Here is a 15,309-nt window from a genome sequence, read left to right as displayed (position 1 = left end):
GTCATTCTACATGTACTATAGTAACAATTAAAAATGCAATTATACCATAGAACTAAAGTAAAATGAACAGTACTACTTGATATGTAAGATAAAGGTGATTGGTTCTAACACAGAGCTAAGCCTGTATCAGTTCTAATCATATCATTCTAATCTATCATTCGAATCATAATGGCTTGTAAAAGCATCGGGTTTCCAGTAGAGAAACTACTCTACGAAAATCAGTAAATCTGTCCGAAGTTTCACATCTGTAAAACCAGGATAAGCCTACAACACTCTTGAAGTATCAACAAGTTATCCAATCAAAACAGTAAGATTCCAAGCCATAAGGTAAGATAGAAAGGTCTTCATACAGCATATGCTTTCTGGCTCCTAGAAAGCTTCATGTGCATAATATAAAGTTAAGTTGCCCAAGAAGTAAACTGAAGAAGTTCAGTGAAGTTTCCATTGTGTCATGACTTTTAAGCCTCAGGAATGGTGTGATCCATCAGGCTTTTCATAATGCTTGGTGCCATCCATTTAATAATATGTTCAGAGATAAAAGCAGGCATGATTGTAATAGTAACTACAATCTCAGATGTTGACAGTATGTCTGCAATCTGAGAGTCCTTCAGCCCAATGACATTCTGCCCGTTGACTTCACAGATGTTATGTTCTGTGAGAAGACCATTTCTGGCTGCAGAACTATCTTTCATTATGGATATTATCTTTCCTTTTTTAAAGATAAAGCCAACATGTCCAGTACTATTCTTATTCATGGTAATTGTCCATTCAAAGGGCCTGTCATGAACAGTCATAGTAATCTTCTCTCCAAAAGCCTGTTTGAGCACCTTGTGTGCTTTATTAGAGCTCCAGCCTGCACAGTTTTCCCCATTGATCTGGAGTACTTGGTCCCCAAATCTCAGACCAACCAATGAGGCTGGAGAATTTCCCTGGACCAGCTGAACAAAAATACCATTATCTATTGATTTAAGCTTAAGCCTAATTTTTCCATCTTGATATTTACCTAAGATGACATCATGAATCCCTTGCTTAATTTCTGCTCTACGAATTCCAACATCATTACCAGTTACAGGAGCCACCACAGAGTTCAAACTGGGAGGTCCTTGAACTGATGCTCCAGGGACCAAGACCATATTTGCACAGATTTCTTCTTCATTTAAACTCAGGCCCATGTACTAGGAGAGGTCTGGATACAATTTAGGATAGAGATTTCCATCTTGGGAAATGGGAGCAGAAGCTTTAGACAAAATTGCTGGGTTGGCAGGGTTTGCAGAAAAGGCTGTTTGAGCCTGAATAACTTTGTCTACCTTCAGGTCTTCAAGAGACAGGTATAGAGATATTTTTGTAGGATTTTTCTAGGCCACAAGGACCTGCTCACTGCTGTCACCACTGCTGCCTCTGGTAACTGGGCAAAATTAAGTGGTTTTAAAATGGGTTCAAACTTAAGTGACCATCAAGTTAATACAGATTGTTATATGCATAAGATGTTATGGTAACCACACATCAAAAACCTATAATATATATGCAAAAACTAAAGAGAAAGGAATCCAAGCATATGACTAAATAAAGCCATCAAACACAAGGGAAGAGAGAGGAGAAGAAGGGAATGGAGAAGAACTGCAAATACAACTACAAAACAAGTAACAAAATGCAATAAATACATACATATCACTAATTACTTTGAATGAAAATGGATAAAATGCTCCAACTCAAAGACATAGGGTGACTGAATGGATAAAAAAGCAAGACTCATGTATATGCTGCCTACAAGAGACTCACTTCAGACTGTGAGACACAGGCAGATTGAAAATGAAGGGATGGGAAATCATTTACCATGCAAATGGAAGCAGAAGGAGAGCTGTAGTAGCAATACTTACATTGGATAAAATAGACTTTAAAATGAAAACTGTAATGAGGGACAAAGAAGGACACTACATAATGATAAAGGGAACAATCAAACCAACAAGAGGATACAACAACTGTAAATATTTATGCACTTCATATGAGAACACTTAAATATATAAAGCAACTATTAACAGACATAAAGGGAGAAATTGACAGTAATACGATGATAGTAGGGGACATTAACACTCCACTTACATCAATGGACATATCACCCAGACAGAAAATCAACAATGAAACAATGGCTTTGAATGCCACATTGGACCAGATGGAACTAACAGATATATTCAGAACATTTCATCCAAAAATAGTGGAATACATATTCTTTTCAAGTGCACATGGAACATTCTGCAAAATGGATCACATGTTAGGACACAAAACAAATCTCAGTAAATTAAAAAAGACTGAAATAATATCAAATATCTTTTCTGACCACAACAATATGAAGCTAGAAATCAGTTACAGGAAAAAATCTGAAAAGAACACAAATACATGGAGGCTAAATAACATGCTACTAAACAAAGAATGGATCAACCAAAAAATCAGAAAGGAAATAAAAAACTGCATGGAGGCAAATGAAAATGAAAACAGAACGGTACAAAATCTTGGAGACACAGCAAAGCTGTTCTAAGAGGGAAGATTATAGCAATACAGGCCTACCTCAAGCAGCAAGAAAAATCTCAAATAACCTAAACTTACAACTAAAGGAACTAAATAAAAGAAGAACAAATAAAGCCCAAAGACAGTAGAAGGAAGAAATACCAAAGATTAGAGCAGAAATAAATGAAATAGAGACCAAAATGACAACAGAAGAGATCAATGAATCTAGGAGATGGTTTTTTGAAAAGATTGACAAAATTGATAAACCTTTAGCCAGACTCATCAAAAAAAGAGAGAGAGGACTCAAACAAATAAAATCAGAAATAAAGGAGGAGAAACAACAACTGACACCACAGAAATACAAAGGATTATAAGAGAATATTATGAAAAATTATATGCCAATAAATTGGACAACCTAGAAGAAATGGAAAAATTCCTAGAAACACATAATCTCCCAAAACTGAATCAGGAAGAAATAGAAAATTTGAACAGACTGATTACTAGCAATGAAATTGAATCAGTAATAAAAAAAACTCACAACAAACAAAAGGCCTGGATCAGATAACTCTACAGGTGAATTCTGCCAAACATTTAAAGAAGAGTCAATACCTATTCTTCTCAAACTGTTCCAAAAAATAGAAGAGGAAGGATAGCTTCCCTATTCATTCTATAAGACCAGCATTTCTGTAATATAAAAATCAGACAAAGACACTATGAAAAAAGAAAACTACAGGCCAACATCCCCAATGAACATAGATGCAAAAATCCTCAATAAAATATTAGCAAACTGCATTAAAAATCATTAAAAATACATTAAAAATCATTCAGTACTATCGAGTGGGATTTAGTTTAGGCATGCAAGGGTGGTTCAGTATTTGCAAATCAACCAACATGATACATCACATTAACAAGAGGAAGCATAAAAACCATGTGATCATTGCAATAGATGGAGAAAAAGCATTTGACAAAGTTCGACATCCATTCATGACAAAAACTCTCAACAATATAAGTTAGGGGGAACATACCTCAACATAATAAAGACCATATATGAAAAACCCACTGCTAATTATCATGCTCAATGGTGAAAAACTGACAGCTTTTCCTCTAAGATCAGGAACAAGACAAAGATATCCACTCTCACCACTTTTATTCAACATAGTACTGGAAGTCCTAGCCAGCAATCAGACAAGAAAAAGAAATAAAAGACATCCAAATTGGTAAGGAAAAAATAAAACTTTCACTATTTGCAGATGACAGGATATTATACATAGAAAACCCTAAAATAAGACTCTATCAAAAAACTACTAGAGCTGATAAATGAATTCAGTATATTCACAGGATGCAAAATTAACATACAGGAATCTGTTGCATTTCTATACATTAATAATGAAGTAGCAGAAAGAGAAATTAACAAAATGATCCCATTTATAATTTCAGCAAAAAGAATAAAATTCCTAGGAATAAACTTAACCAAGTAGGTTAAAGACCTATACTCTGGAAACTATAAAACATTGATGAAAGAAATTGAACATAACACAAACAAAAGGAAAGACATCTGACGCTCACAGATTAGAAGAACCAATATTGTTCAAATGTCCACACTACTGAAAGCAGTCTACAGATTTAATGCAATCCCTATCAAAATACCAACAACATTTTTCACAGACTTAGAACAAATAGTCCGAAAACTTGTATGGAACCACAAAAGACCCCAAATAGCCAAAGCAATCTTGGGAGAGAAGAACAAAGCTGGAAGTATCACAATCCCAGATTTCAAGATATACCAAAAAGCTGTAGTAATCAAAATAGTATGGTACCAGCACAAAAATAGATACATAGATCAATAGAATAGAATAGAAAGCCCAGAAATAAACCCACACTTATATGGTCAATTAATCTTCAACAAAGGTGGCAAGATATACGACAGGGAAAAGATAGTCTCTTCAACAAATGGTACTGGGAAAACTGGACAGCTATACACATAAGAATGAAACTGAACAACTTTCTCACACCGTACACAAAAATCAACTCAAAATGGATTAAAGACCTAAATATGAGACCTGACCACGAAAGCCCTAGAAGAAAACATAGGCAATTAATTTCTTTGACATCAGCCATGGAAACATTTTTCTAGATATGTCTCCACTGGCAAGAGAAACAAAAGCAAAAATAAACTATTGGGACTACATCAAAATAGAAAGCTTCTGCAGTGAAGGAAACCATCAACAAAATGACAAGACAACCTACTGAATGAGAGAAGATATTTGCCAAAGATACGGTTTTTGCACTTTATTTACAATAGCCAAGATATGCAAGCAGCCCAAGTGGCCATCGATAAATGAATGGATAGAGATGTGGTATATATACACAATGCAATTTACTCAGCCATAAAATGGAACGAGATGTTGCCATTTGCAACAACATGGATGGACCTAGAGGGTATTATGCTAAGTGAAACAAGCCAGTCAGAGAAAGACAAACCACCATATGATTTCCCTCATATGTGGAATTTTAGAAACAAAACAAAGAAAAAATGGGACAAACAAACCAGATTCTTAAATACAGAGAATAAACTGATGATTGCCAGAGGGGAGGTGTGTGGGCAGATGGATGAAATAGGGGATTAAGGGTAGACTTATTGTGAGCACTGAGAAATGTATAAAATTGTTATATCATTATACTATAAGCCTGAAACTAATATAATACTATATGTTAAGCATACTTGAATAACAAAATAAAATAAAACCTGAACAATAAAAAAGAATGTTCTGAGGCCCAGTTAGCACTTTCTGGTATACAAGTCCAGGCAATGACAATTACATCATGACGGCCACCTGGCTTCAGGTGCTGTAAGAGGCGTCTCAGTTTCACCAATATTTAAATGTGAAAAAAAAAGCATCTTAGAATCAATGAAATAAGGAATTCAATGACACACCCATTCCTAAAGACCTTCATGATTTTCATGTCTAATCAATTCTACCATCCTTCTCTCTACTATTGTGGAGTAGGAAAATTTTATTAACTAGAGCAATTCAACTATAGCACAGGGAGTCAAGAAATCCTCTCATTCACATCCCTCCCAATGTTATTTGCACAATGATAATCATCTCATGAAAGTAAACTGCAGGGTTGATCATAAAATTATTAAAATTTGCTAGTGATTTAAATACAACCAGTTGAAAAAAAATAACCCTTTAAAATTTGATTATTTAAATTCAAGAGGAACACATGGCAATTATGTAGATTGCAATATTCTTCTCATTATCTCTTTAACTATTAAACCATTTTTAAACCATTTTAATTTTAAACCATTAAAATTTATTTCACTTCTCATTGAGGTAAAAGTCACATTAAGATAAAATTTACCATTAAAAGGGCACGATTCAATAGCATTAAGTACATTCACAAGGTTGTGCAACTACCACATCTGGTCCTAAAACATTGTCATCACCCTATGAGGATATCTTGTACCTGTTTAGCAGTCTCTTCCCCATTTTCTGTTGTCCCCAGCCCCTAGAAACCACTAATCAGCTCTCTGTTTCTATGGATTTTTCTCATTCTGGCTATTTCATATCAATGGAATCACATGATATATGACCTTGGGTGTCTGGCTTCTTTCACTTGGCATAGTACTTCCGAGGTTCAGCCACATTGTAGCTCGTGACAGTACTTCATTTCTTTTTTTGGGCTAATATTCCATTGCATGGATAGACCACAGTTTGTGTATCCATTTATCGGTTGACAGACATTTGGGTTGTTTCTTTTGGCTACTATGAATAGTGCTGTGATGAGCACTGGTTTTCAGTTCTTTGGGGTATATACCTAGGAGTGGAACGGATGGATTATGTGGTGATATTGTGATTAACTTTTTGAGGAACCCATACCTTGATTTCCAAAGGGACTGCATCATTTATATTCCAATTCGCAATGCAGGAGGGGTCCAATTTCTCTCTGTCCTCACCAACATCATTAAATATCTTTTTGAAAACAGTTTTCCTGGAACTGTAGAGCAGACTTTGTCAAAGTTTAAATTTATAGACATTTTTAAAGGTGGTTTTGATACACTGCTTGGATTTTGTGTTAGCGATGCAGAGTTAGCCAGTACTTCCCTCTAGTCAGAGCACCTGCTTATTCTGGGAGCCGCATGCATTTTTTCTCACGGCTAGTTTTAAGTCTCCCTCCCTTGCTCCCTCCATGGTATAGAACCTTCCCAATCTCTCATTGGCCTTTATCTCCCTATTTTCTCTCTACAGCACACAAAGCCGTCCCCCGCACCCCCTAATCTGGATCGGAAAGCCACCAAGAGCAGTAACAACCGTCCCAAACTTCCCCTAGTCCAGTCTGATACTCTCTAAAGAGACTCCCCACTGTCCCCACTGGACTGTCCTGCTATCCAGGCCCCAGTCCAATCCTTTCCCGTTATGAAAACCTAACAGTTCTTCAATCAAGCAGATCACATACGTCTTACCAGAAATCCCCTGATCCTGGTGAAAAGGATACTGCATTAGGTGGCAGAACATCTGGGTTTCAGGACGTTCTCTTCTGAATTCCTGCTATGCTCCTGCTAGGTACTGAATAGCCACAGGCAGATTACGTATCTTGCCTAGGTCTCAAATCGGTAACATGGACAGAATATCTTGTTTTCCCAGGATATGATGACCTTAGACATCCACTCTAACTGAAAATAATTCTGTGATTATAATTTGAAAGGCTGCCCCATGGTGGGTTGGAACAGTGGTTCCTAGAAGTAGAGATGTAACAAATGGGTAAAAATTTCCAAGGCATTTGGGAGATGACATCGGACATTAAAAGAAATTCACCATTTACTGTTATCATCATTTCGTAAAGCACCCAAATTTTAGCAGAACAAATAATCTCCAAATGAAAGTCAGTCCTTTAATGTCAATGCATTGTTGCTGCATTAGCCTTATTTTTCTAATTTCGAGGGAATCTCTAACTCCGAGGACAGATGCTCAGAGAAGTGGAAACCCAAGCTCTCACCCACACCTCTAACTCCGAGGACAGATGCTCAGAGAAGTGGAAACCCAAGCTCTCACCCACATCTCAACAGCATGTGCCATCTGCACTGTGTCTCATATGTCTGTCTCCCTAGTTACTTCTCGTGTTCGGGACTCAAAGTTCTTGGTCCTGTGGGAGGGAGAGGACGCGCTGGAGGGAAACGAGCATTTTCGAAGCGTGACTAGCGCCTGCAGCCACTAGAGGGCAGGGCTCAGCCTGAGGATGCCCTTGCCTGGGCAGCCGCACCAGCCCCTCGCTGCATCTCCCCGGCGGGTCCCCAGAGGGCGCTGCTGTTTGCAGAAGCTGCGGTCAGCTCCGCGGCTCCAGGCAGTTAGTTCCTCACTGGAGTGGGGGTGGGAATCTACCTTGTTTCAGAGACCAGCTTGGGAGGGGCACCTTGTCTTCTCCGAGATGCTGCCCTGCACCAGGATCTCGGGAGGAGTTTTCCTTTTTTGGAATTAAATTCTGGATCTTGAATTCATCATTGGCATGAAAATTATTTATAAAGTCCTTCAGGAGCGTTGTACTCTTGTGAGCGTTGAACTAGAAAAGACTAAACAGACGCTAGCCCGTCAAGGTTGAGTGCCCTATCGAAAACTGCTGGAGGAAATTCTCCTGCTGTCAGTTTTTCAGAGACAGCAGGGTGATCCCATTCCTTTCCCTTATCTAAAATGATGGGCACGATATCCACTGTGGTATTTTCTTAGAATTCTTACATGCATGTTCTCATTTTACCTTTTTTTTTTTTAAAGATTTTATTTATTTATTCGACAGAGAGAGAGAGAGCCAGCGAGAGAGGGAACACAAGCAGGGGGAGTGGGAGAAAGAAGCAGGCTCATAGCAGAAGAGCCTGATGTGGGGCTCGATCCCATAACGCCGGGATCACGCCCTGCGCCAAAGGCAGACGCTTAACCACTGTGCCACCCAGGCGCCCCTCATTTTGCCCTTAACTCTGTGAGGGAGGCATTATGACTATCCCCATTTTATTATCATTTTAAAACTCAGTCTCAGGGTTTTGTTTTGCTTTTCCTCATTCAATTTCTATTTTAACAATTGAGACTTTTCCAAAGTAAACCAATGTTAAAAACATGAAATGCCACTAGAGAACTTATCTTAAGAAGGAACATTTCCTGCTCTACCCCTTCCCACACCCCGTCCCTGGTTCTGCAACTCAGAGGCAAACATTTGGATTCTTGTCAGCATTTTCAGGATTTCTGATGGTCCCTACCCATCCCTAAGGAATGTGCTTATGCTATTACTTTTTGGTTTCTAAGTCTAGATGTTAGCAATTGATTTGGCTTTTTTGAAGAAGTCGCTCAGGATCCCTGTTTTGAAGATGAGCAAACCAAAGCTCAGGAAGTGATAGGGGCTAGTCCAATACCACATAACCAAGAGCTGATGGAAATTAGGACCTGCACCTTCTAAGTTTAGAATCCATGTCTTTTCCACCACTGTGTGGTGGGGGTCACTAGAAAGATGCTGATTACGCTCCAGGGTCCTTAGCACTTGGCATTCAGGTATGGCGACTGATGTAATGTCTCCTTAAATCAGAGTCGCCAGATAGAATACAAGATGCCCAGTTACGTTTGAATTTCAGATAAAGAACAAATGTTTTTTAAGTGTGTGTCTCTGGAATTGTATGGGATATACATGCTGAAATGTTATACTTTGGCTAAATCTGGCAAGCCTACCTTAAAAATATGAATCTAGGCCCTTTTTTTATTTTAAAAGTCTAGGACTACAGATATATAGTGAGAGGTCTATGATTATCCACGACAAAGAAATTTTTCTTAGGCATTAATTCACAATTTCCATACGGATTAAATACAAAACAGGCAAAACTTAAAAATACAGTGTTTAGGGATACAGACATAAAACGAAACCTTGTAATGAAAAGAAAGCAAATTAGTAACACAAAATTCAGGACAGGTCGGGGAAATTCCCTGAGGAGTGGCACAAAGGGGCTTCCAAGTTAGAGATAAATTGACCGTGGTGCAATGGTGGTTACTTTATTTTTTGGTGTAATGTATTCCCATGAGCCCTTCATTGGTATGTTATATATTATTAAACATAAAATGAAAGCTAGCCTAGATTCTGGAATGAGAGAGGCACAGGTTCTAACCCCAGCTTTAGGCCGGCTCGGCTTTAGTTTCTCCATCTGTAGAATGGGACTACTTCCTCGGCAGCATTGTTGTGCGGTTCAGAAGTACGTGTGTAGAGAGCACAGCATGTCCTGGGGAAACTTTACTATCGATCAAGTCCGTGTGGGGTGAAGACCAGATGACTGTGCCAAGGCTTCCACATCCCACTGGGTAAGCGTCGGTCGGACACTGTCTTACCCTCTGCCGGCTGTTGCATTCTTACCTGAACTCTCTTTTTCCGTAGTGTGTATTTAAGTTCTGAAGAAGGCTCAACACTTTACATAATCCTGGAGGTTGAAACACTTCTGAAAAAGGAACCGCAGCCCTTTAAGAAGTAGATTTGTGAGCGCATGAGAGGGTGTTTGTAACTAGAACAGTTCAAAAGAAAAGTCGATTCCCTGCTAATGTTAAGTACTAGCTTCAAAGCACGGGAGACACAGAGAGAGATCAACGAGGAAAAGTCTCTGATTGGAACAGGCAATCACTTGCTGCGGACATGCAAAAAGCAAAGTATTTTTCTTAATTGTATATTCTCAGAAGTCTTAGCTCTGGTATTAAAATTACTCCCCTGGGTGGAAAAATACATTTTTGGTAAAACTCTGAATTGCTTTTTTAATTTCCAACTGCATGCTTCCATATACCCTAATATATTGAAGTCTTTCAGGTTTAAAAAAGAAAAAAAAAAAAAACTGTCCTTAACCCGAGATTTTGCTTTAAGCCATGAGTTAATGTTAAGTAAACAGCTCTTTTATTTAACCGGAGGAAGAGAACCTTCAAATTTAGGATGATAATGGAAATATTTTTCTTGTAAGTATTCAGAATTGACTGAAAGGAGGATTCGCTATGTCAATTCAGCAGGAAGTCTTCTACAAAAATTATTTTTATGCTTCTTGCACTGAGTTAAAATGCCTTGGGAATAAAATATTCAGATCCACTAATAATCCACCGATAAACCATTTCACCTTTAAAACGTTAATACTCAACGCTGCCGAAGAACAGTGAGGTGGGAATTCTTATAGTGGAGTGTAAATCGGGACAATCCTCTGGAGAGCAGTTTGTTGGAATGTATTAAGAGCTCTAAACACATTTACATTCTTTGACCTTATAATTCTACTAAGACTCTTTCCTTCAAAACTCTCAGAGACATGGCCTCAGTCAACAGGGACCTCCCTCTTCCCTTCCTCAGAGGCCTGGGTCCCAGTTCACACAATAAATGTGCATGCATATTTATAAGTATTTCTGATAATGCGGAAAAAGTAAGTTATGTAAACGTTCACCAACAGGGGGGATGATGGAATAACTTACTGTGCACTCATATTGTGGAGGATAAACCCGTAAAAAGCATGCTGACCAAGATTTTTATGATAAAGAGAAAATGCTCACATTTATGTTATGTTAAATGAAAAAAGCAGTATGAAGTGGTACAAGATGATCTCAATGTAAAATGTGTATCTATAAAAATATTGGAATAAATAAACCAAAATACTAACAAGTGGTAATTTTTAGATTGTGGGATTGTGATTTTGTTTTCTTTTTTATGCGTCTCTCTATTTTCCAGATTTTCTACAGTGAGCATTATTATCTTTACACTAAAAAACAAGACGATATTTAAAGAATTCCAAGGTGGTGGCATATTCCTATATTTGTTACACATGAATTGACTCATGTACAGAGAGAAAGAAATCTAATGGCACAGGTGGGGTATATCCTTTTCAGTTCCTCAAAGCAGGGATAAAATGGCATTTTCTCAGAAAGGATCTGTGCAGCTTACATTATTGTTAAATCATATCACTTCCCTATATTTAGGAAACCCCAGCACATGGGTTAAACAAAAGGCACGTTTTCATATTGGTTATGAAATGGCACAAATCTCTAGTCCCTTGGGAGAGCGTGCAATTTGTAATGCCTATTATTTTTATGTTATTAAGCCCATCTCTGCTAATAAGATCTATAATTATTAAGCAGAGAGCATAATGAAGTTGGCTGATTACAGAGGGAGGAGAAACCAAGTGTTTCAAACCCTCTGACATTTTCTAGTGATAGCCATTGAGTAGAGCACGGTTATTTTGAAGTAATTTTACTGAGAAAGGAATATGTTTACAGAACATTAATTGATGAATTTATATTGCTTAAGAGCTCTAAATTTCTGAATTTGGGCATTGAGCACGCACGCTCTCTTTCTCTCTGTTAAGAATTTTGTGATGGGAATAGGGTAAAGCAGGAATTGCATAGCCTAAAATAAAGGTGTGAGGCCGGACTTGAAAGCTGAGGTCTGGAAACCCTTGCACCATGCCTCCCCCTAGGAGAACCCTTCACAGTCAGGGATCTGTTTGGCTTTCAGGGGGCGCTGTTTGCCTTTTTTTTGCTGGGTAGGGCTCCCTCACATTAAGTAAATGATAACTTTATGAAGTTTTGGTATTGATGCATTCATATTTGTAGTGTAGTCTGACCTTCCTATTGAGTTGAGAGAAGGGAAAGGCTCCATCTTGTATGCTTAAGCCCTTGGAGCTTTTTATTTTGAGATTAATCAAGTCAACTATGCGCAGACCCTATGAGTTTCTTATCCCTTTACATAAAACTCATATGGAATAATGGGTTTCATGGGCTCTCTTCCCAAGTATTGGTAAAAGATCATTTCAGAATCAAATACTTACATCTTACATCATGGCCCACAATAATCATCATTTTAAGCTACCATTTGGACCCCAAGAGTGAACACCTTAAAATTCCTTCTGAAAAGATAACCCATACTTCTGTCAACTCTTCAGACAAAATTTTACCCTGCTAAGCTTTAAAGTTTGAATCTAACAGCACAGAATTCTTTGTTTTTATTTAATTAGTAGTTTATTGGACAAATATGCTCCCCGAGAGGCATTCCGAAGGATGTGGGGGATAAACATAAAGCAAGGGTCATGTTTATGGAGATAAGCATGAGAAGGGGTTGGGACCCAGCCATGAAATATATGTGTTCCTATAACCTATATATATATATGTATATATGTGAATTTCTGTCCATCAAGGGAAGTATTTTCAGAAAAAGTTGCAATTTAAACGCTGGCACTGTGCTTTGTAGTAAGCTAGTGTCTCTTAGCTTCAAACCCATGCTTCCAATCCATTCCGCTGGACGATGCTGTGGCTGCAAACCACTTCCTGCTTTCCCAGCTGGCTCCTTTAGGCTCTGCTGATGATCAGGCACCAGGGGGAGACTACAAGGGCGGAGAAGGAAGAGACGCTAGCTTTCCTGCTTGCTTCCTGTTTTTTGTCAGATCCCTTAGCTGGGCTACTTCACCCCAGCAGCAGCAGCTCCTTCCAGAAGCAGCAGTTGATTACAGTTTACCAATTTTCTACACCTTGGAGAACCAGGCTTGTCATACGTGTGCAGAGACATGGCCTCAGTGAGCAGGGACTTCCAGCCCCTTCCTCACAGGTCTGCTTCCCAGCTCCCTGGGGACCCTGTCCCTAAGTTTCTGAGGTTCCTGCATCATCTGTATCGCTGCCCCTCCTCTGAGATCTGAACTCCCATCTGTGAGACCCATTCTCCAAGCTTCTGAGTTCAAATAATTCTGACCCTTTCCTTTAGCTCCTCAGTCTTAGGGGTGGTAGCTGCATGCTGGGGATGCCACTTCCGGGAGACCAGTTTCCTTTTCTTGCCTTTTTGGTTCCCCGGTACCTGGCTGGCAATCCTTTGTTACATGTTCTCTGTTAGAATAACTGGTGTGATTTCAGTATTCTTTCTGGATCCTGACTGATACAGCTTCCTAAAACAGTAAGATTGGGGTCAGTGTTAATCCTCACAAAATGCATGGGACTCGTTGCTAAGTACTTCCTGTGGATAAGAGAAGAAAAAAATGACGTCTTCATTTGTAGCTCAGAAGCCTTTTCCTAAAGTCCACTTGACTGGGCTAGACAGAGGAACGAATTTACAGATACACATTATTTAATCAGCTATATAGGAATTGATTTTTAAAATACACATGCATATTTTTTCTCCTTGCTTTCGTAAGAACTTCTTTTAGAAATTCCCATTCCTATAAATCATGTCATGCGTCCAGACATTCTGTAAGATTCCAATGACAGGTTAAAAAAAAACTGTGTCTCATTGGCTCCATATTTAAGATAGAAGTAAACAGAAAAAATTTTGAATATCTATTAAGTCAATACAAAGTAACTAATAATAAATCTATTATGCGTTAATGTCAATAAGATACTTAAANCGTTAAAAAAAACTGTGTCTCATTGGCTCCATATTTAAGATAGAAGTAAACAGAAAAAATTTTTAATATCTATTAAGTCAATACAAAGTAACTAATAATAAATCTATTATGCGTTAATGTCAATAAGATACTTAAAAAATAACTAACTGTATTTTCCGGAACATAAAATATTTCGTCAGAAGAGTGGCAAGATTTTACAATTTTGCAAATCTTTTCAATACCTGGCTTAATAGAAGACAGATGGATTCTCATATATGGCTCACATTCAATCTGTTGAGATATGTTGTTTTTGAGAAGAATGTGAAAAAAAAATAGCCTCACATAGATATATAGTTTAAAATGGGAATAGCATTTTTCTAATATATATAAGTTGAAGTAAAATTAACATAGTGTCATATTAGTTTCAGATGTATAATATAATAATTCAACAATGCTATCTATGCATTACTCAGTGCTCATCAGAATAAGCACATTCTTAATCCCCTTCACCTATTTCACCCATTCTCCCACCCACCTCTCCTCTGGTAACCCTCACTTTGTTCTCTGTATTTAAGTTTGGTTTTATTTGTTTGTATCTCTTTTTCTTAGTTTGTTGTGTTTCTTAAACTCCATGTATGAGTGAAGTTGTATGGTTTTTGTCTTTCTATGACTGACTTACTTCAATTACCATTATACCCTCTAGGTCTATCCATGTTGTTGCAAATGGCAACATCTCATTCTTTTTTATGACTGAGTAATATTCCATTGTATATATATCCACTACATCTTTATCCATTCATTTATTGATGGACACTTGGGTTGCTTCTGTATCTTGGCTACTACAAATAATACTGCAATAAACATAGGGGGCTTATATCTTTTTGAATTAGTGTTTTTGTTTCTTTGGGTAAATACCCAACAGTGGAATTATGGGATCATATGGTAATCCTATTTTTAATTTTCTGAGGAACCTCCATACTATTTTCCACAGTGGCTGCAGCAATTTGGATTCTCATCAACAGTGCACAAGGGTTTCCTTTTCTCCACATCCTTCCCAACACCAGTTATTTCTTGTCTTTTTGATTCTAGCCATTCTGACAGGTGTGCAGTGATATCTCACTGTGGTCTTAATTTGCATTTCACTGATGATTAGTGATGTTAAGCATCTTTTCATGTGTCTGTGGGCCATTTATACATCTTCTTTGGGAAAAATGTCTATTCATGTTCTCTGCCCATTTTTAATCTGATTATGTGTGTTTTTGTGTGAGTTGTGTAAGTTCTTTATATAGTTGGGATATTAACCCCTTATCAGATATATAATTTGTAAATATCTTCTCCCACTCAGTAGGTTGCCTTGTCATTTTGTTGATGGTTTTCTTTGCTGTGCAGAGGCTCTTTATTTTTGTGTAGTCTACTAGTTTATTTTTGCTTTTGTTTCTCTTGCCAGTGGAGAC

General features: G+C 37.9%; 1 protein-coding gene across 1 annotated transcript in view; it reads right to left on the bottom strand.

Annotated features, from left to right (window-relative positions):
- Positions 1–452: 452 nt before the first annotated feature.
- Positions 453–15,309, bottom strand: part of LOC100469241 (syntenin-1-like) — a 24,661-nt gene continuing 9,804 nt past the window's right edge. The window contains 2 exon segments of the mRNA XM_034660193.1: positions 453–938; positions 1,083–1,355. Coding sequence (XP_034516084.1) covers positions 459–938; positions 1,083–1,355 — 753 coding nt within the window. The 3' untranslated portion in view covers positions 453–458.

Source organism: Ailuropoda melanoleuca, chromosome 5, assembly GCF_002007445.2.
Source record: "Ailuropoda melanoleuca isolate Jingjing chromosome 5, ASM200744v2, whole genome shotgun sequence".
NCBI classification, from domain to species: domain Eukaryota; kingdom Metazoa; phylum Chordata; class Mammalia; order Carnivora; family Ursidae; genus Ailuropoda; species Ailuropoda melanoleuca.
Note: the sequence above shows the minus strand (reverse complement) of the source record. Positions and strands in the feature narration are given on the sequence as shown.